Source organism: Haliotis rubra, unplaced genomic scaffold (genome assembly GCF_003918875.1).
Source record: "Haliotis rubra isolate DU_JTF1 unplaced genomic scaffold, ASM391887v1 Scf92, whole genome shotgun sequence".
NCBI lineage: Eukaryota > Metazoa > Mollusca > Gastropoda > Lepetellida > Haliotidae > Haliotis > Haliotis rubra.
The window spans coordinates 2,339,513-2,348,709 of NW_025767657.1; the positions used below are offsets into that span (position 1 = coordinate 2,339,513).

Here is a 9,197-nt window from a genome sequence, read left to right on the forward strand (position 1 = left end):
CTGAATATAAGGAAATCATTTTTTCAATCATTTCCATTTCACTTTTCTATATGTACTTTGTTGTTGAATCCTAATTTACATACAAACTTCCACAATAGATCTACTGGACTTCATGAACTGCCAGCGTTTATGTACAGGTATGTCACAGTACCAGAACACAAAAAAGATCCAAGATACAGTCTGCACCTGTACACTAGCTGAGCCATCTTCCAGAAATAGGAAACATGTGATGCAAAATCTTGGAACAGAGGATCCACAGTTATCCGAACAATTGACTAGCATTAAAATAGAATGTTACACAAAATACAAATGTAGATCTATTGTTTTTTCATCAGAGACGTTTAACTGCTAACTACTAGTGTAAATAAGGTGCAAAGAATATATCCTATGTCCAAAGCTTTTTGTCAATACAATTACATATTGATATTATTGCTTCTTAATTAAACAATGATAATCTTTGTTTTATTAGATCTGAGACCATATCCCTAGAGGACATAACACTGATTTTGATCTATTTCCTATTCTGATATACTTACTGGTGTCATAAAAATTATAGTAAAGTTGATTCAAAATTTGTTAAAAGTCATAACAAAGGTTTAGGAAAACAGACATGAAAATGTCCTGAAGCATTCACCTCCTACAAACCAGTGTGCAATTTAATATGAAGCTCATTTTCCAAATAACCATCAACAAGCCTTGAACAATTTGTCAAAATCCATCATCTTAATAAACACTAGCTTTGGCTCAGTCTTCAAATATTGATAACCTCCTAAAAAACTGATGATTTATCAGAAGAATTACATCAAATATGGGTTAAATATATGTTTCAATATTTATTCATGAAAAGTCAACTGAGATTTTTGTAAGTTATTCTGTTCCAGGGCCTAGATTTTCGAAACTCTCTTAGCGCTAAGATAGTCGTAAGTTAATGTTAATGCATGGCACTTCCGACTATCTTAGCGCTAAGAGAGCTTCGAAAATCTATGCCCTGCAGGACTGGATAATGCCTGACCAGGGTTTGACCAAAACGTAGCCTTTGCTTTTTCAAATTCTCTGGATGTTGAAATAACTTTAATGAGTTATGATACTAGCAATCACTTTCAGAATGATCTTATTAGTAAATGTAGTATTTAAAAAAACATCTAAAAGCAGGAGCCAAGAATTAACTAAGTTAATACCAAGTGATTGTCCTGCCATGATATGTATAGTGTTTGTTTGCCTAGTTCTGCCTTTAAAATCATAAGAATCTGATATGTCAATCAATTAAATAATTATTTATTATTAGATTAGATTATTATTAATTTTATTACCCTTTCACGTTTACTAAAAAGTAAGATTCTTAAAACATACCTTGCTATCATTTCCAGTGAATTAATCAAAATTACTGTTGTAATATTACTCCTAAAATGTACAAATATATGTGAATAATTTATGTGGTAACAAAACTTCAAATAATGTTCTCATAATTAAGATATACACTTTATTTCACTCGTCCAATACTCCAGAAAGTCGATCACTATTTTCTCCTCATAGTTTTCGTATTCGATCAACATGGAGGAAGGTAATTCAATCCAAAGTCCCATGCAACTCTTTATAAAAAAGCTGAAATATTTAAAGCATGGTTTTATAGGCACTCATATGAATTAATTTTGATACTTGGATATTGCATGATAGGCAACTGCTGACACTGACAATATTTCCGTTTGAATAAAAAATATTACTCCTCGAATATTTTGCTCTGTTAACAAGATACTGTAGGCCTTCAGATTGTGCTTATGAAACTTAAAACATCCTAAAATGTGTGACAAATTGAAGAATATCTAAGAGCGAAGGGGACAATATCCACCACATTGTTCTTTCATGTTACAAGTTTTGCTATTTCGGTTGACCGTAACCGAAATGGAGATTTGTTTACATTGTGTCACGGCTTTCTCGCCTGTCTCTTTTGAGCTTTATGGTGTACCAACTCAATGCCTAGTAGTGACTAAACACGTTAAGCAAAAACAATTTTGTAGTTACGAGAATTGTCCGTGTTCATAACACTTGCAAAGTCTTAAACTGCTATTCGTTGTCATCAATTGGTAATGATTTTGCACATGTGCAAAAGTGAGGAAATTCGTGCAAATTCTCATCAGCAGGCAGACGTAGGTTTCCTGAACGATGGTGCAGACATTTAACTGATCGTTAGGCCTATCGCGTTTCTTGATATTGAGTGAGTGAGTGAGCTTAGTTTTACGCCGCTTTTAGCAATATTCCAGCAATATCATGGCGAGGGACACCAGAAACGGGGTTCACACATTGTATCCATGTAGGGAATCGAGCTCGGACCTTCGGCGTGACGAGCAAACGCTTAACCACTTGGCTGCCCCACCGCTCCCTGACTCTGATAAGCGGGCGTTTATGAATCAGTATCAACAAGTGGTCATACACGGTGATCGTAAAGGATGAACGTGTTCAAACCTACCGTTGGTACGTGTAACAAACGAGTTAACTGTTCACCTAAGACCACTGGAACACATGGCAGAAGTCCAGGGAAATAAACAGAAAATCATGTTGGTCACTGATTTGCCAAATGTGGAAACGTCCTCAAGGTCTAACAAAGGCCAAATTCAAAGCCTGAATCGTATGATGCAGTATTGCCACTAGATAAGCCACCAGATGCAAAGCCTGAAACATGTGATGCAGTATTGCGAGCACACAAGCCACCAGATGCAAAGCCTGAAACATGTGATGCAGTATTGCGAGCAGACAAGCCACCAGATGCAAAGCCTGAAACATGTGATGCAGTATTGCCAGCAGACAAGCCACCAGATGCAAAGCCTGAAACATGTGATGCAGTATTGCCAGCAGACAAGCCACCAGATGCAAAGCCTGAAACATGTGATGCAGTATTGCCACCACACAAGCCACCAGATGCAAAGCCTGAAACATGTGATGCAGTATTGCCACCAGACAAGCCACCAGATGCAAAGCCTGAAACATGTGATGCAGTATTGCCACCAGACAAGCCACCAGATGCAAAGCCTGAAACATGTGATGCAGTATTGCCAGCAGACAAGCCACCAGATGCAAAGCCTGAAACATGTGATGCAGTATTGCCAGCAGACAAGCCACCAGATGCAAAGCCTGAAACATGTGATGCAGTATTGACTCTATAGACAATCTTTCATTCTTTGTGACAAATCTTCCAACATGTTTTTTGAAATTAGGCACTTCGTTATAACTGAACAACTAACGATCTACTGGGAAAACACATGGACAAAAACTGACAGTTTTAGATAAACTTTAAAACGCATTAAATTATTATACAGTTACACCTAAATCAGCATATGCTCACAGAAACTGTACAGACCTTTAACACGAATACCACAGAGGCGTGGTCACCGTGGAATGCCGTCACGTGACACACGGGAAGTATAGCAGAACGCTGGAAAGAACGTCATACGTCAATGACTGAGTGAGACTATTGATACCATGAAGAATGCATAATGAACAATCGGGAATAATCTCCCCATGGTTCATTCTGAATATCCTCTTGATACTGAGTAACAAGGCCAAGACTGTATCGCTAGAAAGCAGAAGAGTCAGGAGTTGCACCAGATACCTGTGGGTAAAGGTGGACAGATGTCGGGAGGGGACATGTGGAGGATGGTGGTGTAAGGGATGTGTAGTATCACATGGCTATATATCATTGTACACAGATATATAATAATTCCTTTACAATCATTCAGCCATTTAAACCGAAGATAAAATTAAATGATACCAATACCATGTGTGTGAGTGTACTTTTATGCCGCACTCGGCAATATTCCAGCAATGAATATTCCGGTCTGTAAACAATCGAGTCTGGACCAGACAAGCCAGTGATCAACAGCATAAGCATTGATCCAAGCAATTGGGATACGATGACATGTGTAAACCAATTCAGCGAGTCTGACCGCCTACTTCCGTTTGTCGCCTTTTAGGACAAGCATGGGTGACTGAAGATTAATTCTAACCCGGATCTTCACGGGTTACCATACCAAGACTGATACAATGACTTAATTACCCATGGGCAGACAGGAAAGGAAATAGCTGTTTCAAGTAAACCAGCTCGGTTAATTAGCGCACTTTTTACAATGTATAGGGCCGCTCAACTAATGATAATAGGAGATGAACTTGATGAAATATGGTACGTGCTCTCTTTCTCGTCTCTCTCTCTGGTATTCTAACAGTTTGCGCATGTGGAGATTCTAACCTGAGTCTTCGGCGTGACGAGTGACTGAGTGAATCCATAGGATACTCATCTCACAAAAAGGCGGTAGAGCCCGATGATTAATGCGTCCGTTCGTCACGCTGAAGACCCAAGTTTGATTCCCCACATACGTACAATGTGTGAAGCCCATTTCAGCATTTTAGGTGTAGCCCACTTTACAGACGTATTGGGTAAAGCTACTGGCGTAAAACCATACACATTCAACTCCACTCCCCTCCCTCCTCCCCACACACACACACACACACACACACACTCAACCCCTTTCCCTACTCGAGAGAAATGAGGGCAAATTATATATTGTGTAACACAGTAATGTCATGTAGGAAGGTTTGTGGTATCATGCAAAGTCTTTGTTTGTAAGTCCAATTCTGCCCTTCCTCCTAGTATATAGCTTTGCAAGTAGTGGTTTTTTTAGATAGGTCTGAACGACCAACATTGTCGAAGGCACGCTCCAGTTTTTGATAAGAAGAACAGTGTCCATCGTTGTACTCATGTTCTGGTACCATCTCAACAGAAGAAGAAACACGTCAAGCTAACTCTCGCAATAGAAAGCACTTTGTATCAGCAATAGAAAGCACTTTGTATCAGCAATAGAAAGCACTTTGTATCAATAGAAAGCACTTTTGTATCAGAAATAGAGCAGCCCTTTGTATCATCAATACTTTGTATCAGCAATAGCACTTTGTGCATCAGCAATAGAAAGCACTTTGTATAGAAAGCACTTTGTATCATCACAGAAAGCACTTTGTATCATCAATAGAAAGCACTTTGTATCATCAATAGAAAGCACTTTGTATCAGCAATAGAAAGCACTTTGTATCAGCAATAGAAAGCACTTTGTATCAGCAATAGAAAGCACTTTGTATCAGCAATAGAAAGCACTTTGTATCAGCAATAGAAAGCACTTTGTATCATCAATAGAAAGCACTTTGTATCAGCAATAGAAAGCACTTTGTATCAGCAATAGAAAGCACTTTGTATCATCAATAGAAAGCACTTTGTATCATCAATAGAAAGCACTTTGTATCAGCAATGGATGCATAAGTCTTCCACAAGTCAAATACGTGACAAATTGCGCGATCCAGACTATAATTTGTAAGACGTTCATGTTATGTAATGTACTGAATGTATATATATAGTGATATCATCTACATGATGATATGATGTAATTATTTTATATACTTAATGTTATGACACACTGTTATGTATTATGATTATTACGCATTTAGTTAAAGTAGAATATAGTGCATATATATTAGGTACATATTATGGATAGCATGAGAAAGAGTGTATGTGTACACCTACGTGTATGTGTGTGTTTAATATATATTGTATTTAATTGTTTTATTTTATGATTAGGTCTTAGATGCACTCATTTGCCACTGGTGGCTTTCACTGTGGAATACCTGCGTCCCTGAGAAGAGGTTAGTATTTATGTGTCAAGGAATTGTATAGGTTATGTTCTGTATGACTGTAATTTGTAATATTAGCTTATAAATATACTTAGACTGAGTAACCCTTGAGGTGTACAGAAAATGTTTAACGTAATTATATGTTTACTATATACTTGTTGCTGTATACCAGTAATTTGAGATATGTTTATGTTTTGTTTCAAGGTTTTATCACCATATCCACGGTAATTGATCCTCACATCATCCCAGACAATAAATCCCTGAACCCTTTGCAAGTATTCGTCTGTACACAATTTGGACGTGATACCGCTGTAACAGGCATATGACAAGTTCCTTTTAAAGTATGTGAAATTGAATATGGTAGATTTAAGAAAGACGCATTCGTTGACCTAAAAGACAGGCAGGGTGCTGCTTCAGAGAAGGAGTATTACCTGAAGGAGATGGAGATGGACATGTAACTGCCCCTCCTGGCCACGTGCTTCCCAGAAAGTTGCTGCTGGTGGGACGATTGTGAGACGCCGAAGCAGGCATGGACACACTTCTTGAAAGTCTTGATCTGGAGGAACTAGATGATCCCTCAGATCCCTCAGATACCTCAGATGTGCCGCTACCCATTCCACTTTCATCACTTGAAGCTGACACTGTCAATGACTCACTCCTCATTGGCGGTGTTGCTACACTGCGTGTGTTTTCCTCTCTCACAGATTCTTCAGTGTTATAACCAGTATCGCTTGCCACACAGGATGGCGATACTACCTCGGAAGGTGGTTCATGAGCAACAGGGGTAGGGTAGCATTGGTTTTCTTCTCTTGTTGCAGGTCTATACGTGCGTAGACTTTTTATGTCCTTTAAGTTAAATCCTGCATCAGGATAGTTGAAGTGGACTTCGTGAACCTGTTTTCCAGAAATTGAAACCTGGACAACGCTGTAGGCAGATCCACTAACTACCTTCTTAGTCTTGAACTGAATGAAGTTGTTCCTCGACTGGCGAATGTACTGAAACGAGTACTTAGTCTTCTTTACCTGTTCTGCACTCCTCATATTTCCTGCCAGATGTACTCGTATCCTATTGCTTTGATTTATCCAAAAAGACCCCGATCTGCTTCCAAAAATATCAAAGTAGTTCCTTTGTTGCCTTGATTTCATTACCCGATCTGCAGATTCGGATCCTACGACCTCAACAGTTAGCCACCTATCTCTGTTGTCTTTTGATACGAACATCAACATTGTGCATATGTCGATCTTTCCAACCAGGAAGGGAGCTCCCCTTTCCATGGGTTTTGAAGACACACCTTTTTTAGCACGACCGATCAGCCATCTGAAACATAATATCAAGTCCTGGAAAGGTGCAACAATTTTTTCTTGGCTTTGTTTGGTTGGTTCTCTTGTTGTTTAATGCTGCACTCAACACTTTTCAACATCATGCCATGACGGCGGTCTATGAATAATCGAGACTGGACCAAACTATCCAGTGATTGATATTATAATCATTGATCTAAGCAATTGGGATACGATGACATGTATCAAGTCAGGGAGTCTGACCACCCGATCCCTTTAGTCGCCTCTTAGACCGATTCTATCATGAATCTTCACGGGTTCGTGCAACAAGTTAGAGAAAATAAAGTGATATAATGCAATCAAAATATTTCTCCTATTCTATGTGATTAGTAAAGCGTCAGAATAACTTTTGAAAATTATATTTTACTGTTAAATATCCATCATAGTTTTGTACTCAAGGTATGGAATGAAATATAGGACACATACACAACATCATTTCGCGAGCACCTGGTATCATAACTATTTGGGAGATTCTTATATACACATGTTCACTGTGTCGCCCAAATTGTATACTCGATGGAGCTTTAGGCAAAGATTTCTTATTGATGTGGAAAGTTTTTGTCAATATATTTACGTGTTACATGATTCTATAAGTCACCTTGAATCATTGGTCATGGTGTGAGTCATTGTAGCAACGTCTTTCAATGAACTCCCTTCAATATGTCCGACGACATAATTGTCCTTTTGAATACTGATGGGTATCAAATAATTTTCCTCTTCTGACAAATCAGCAATTGGTAGCTCGACAGTTATGTCTTTATTGAATACTTTTTCTGTTTTGTGTCGTACACTCAGAATATCGGTCAGTGCCAAGATCCCTTCAAATGCTGAGGGGTCATATAGTCTGTACCATTCCAGTCTCTTTGTGTCCACTGGTTGTAACTGCAAGGAGATGAAGTTCAACACATGCATACAAAGGGCGGTCAAAAAGAATTCAGCCTCACCTAGGAAATTATACAAATGCAGCTGTTTTTATGTTATATTTTTCGACATGTTATCTGTCAACCTGAAACAAATTGGTTTTGATATGCTACAGCCTCAGGATCCTCATTTTGTTTGACTTTTTATGTGGGTATCACCCAAACTACGCAAAATCTGCAGTAAATGCATCACAAGCTTAAGGAAACAAAATATGCAAGAAACACTACGTGTGTTTGAGATAGACAGAGGTCAGCTATAATCAAACTTATATGTTAAAATGCACAGATACATAATTTGAAACTACAATCGCTTGTTAAAATGACTCCCCCATTCATGTTTACTGAAAGAGCTTGTTTTGGAGACGCAACCCATCCCCATTTATGACGTAATCACAAAGACATAACTTATTCACTTTATCATATATGATGCCAAAGGTTCAAACTAAATACTCAATGGTCACACAAGTGTCTACTCTCAGTATATTGTAAACAGTGCCAGCTTGAATATATTGACACAACGTTTTTGAACGTATAAATGCGAATGTCCTAAAAAATGCAACCCCCGTCTAAATCTACATCAAACAATCCAAATCTTTGACTGTTGCTTATGGCGGAAATTCATCCAATACTATACTGAACATATTTAATATGATATTATCTGAGGGCATACCATTATCCAAGAGGAACCGATTCTGCAATTTAATTTAGAAAAATTAAGAATTAATCAAAGTGTTGTGATGACTAATATCTCGTTAATCACATTGGCGGATCCAGGGGGTTCAGGGAGATCGACCCCCACCACACACACACACACACACACTTCCAGGTTTTTTGAAAATGACTTAAGACCACATTGAAGTTAATGTTTTGCATTGGCGGTGCCGAGGAGGGGTTCAGTGGGTTCGAACCCCTGAAAACACCCACCCACCCCCGACCCCTCCTCCCTTTGAAAATTCCTGAATCCGCCTCTGAACCACATTAGCCACATATGTGAAATTTGGCATATGGATTTGCTAAAGATTCCTGGAAACATTTTCAAATATTGGATGGAGAGAATATATTTAGGCCGACTATTTTTTGATCGCCTCTCGTATCTGTTGTCTACTGGATGAGGATGTGAGGCATCTATATCGATGGATATGTAGTAATACAACACTGTCTACAATTAACGACGCTTTCAGCAATACTCCAGCAACGTCAGAGCAGAGGATACCAGAAATGTACCTATATGGGGAATCGAACCCGGGTCTCCGGCGTGACGAGCGATGCACT

At 38.7% G+C, this 9,197-nt stretch overlaps 1 protein-coding gene across 1 annotated transcript; it reads left to right on the forward strand.

The window, feature by feature from the left end:
- The first annotated feature begins 2,444 nt into the window (after window positions 1-2,444).
- Window positions 2,445-3,158, forward strand: LOC124264346 (extensin-like). Its single transcript, XM_046699102.1, has 2 exons — window positions 2,445-2,469; window positions 2,635-3,158. Exons 1-2 carry the CDS (start codon window positions 2,445-2,447, stop codon window positions 3,156-3,158), a joined length of 549 nt encoding a protein of 182 aa, XP_046555058.1.
- The last annotated feature ends 6,039 nt before the right edge of the window (window positions 3,159-9,197 follow it).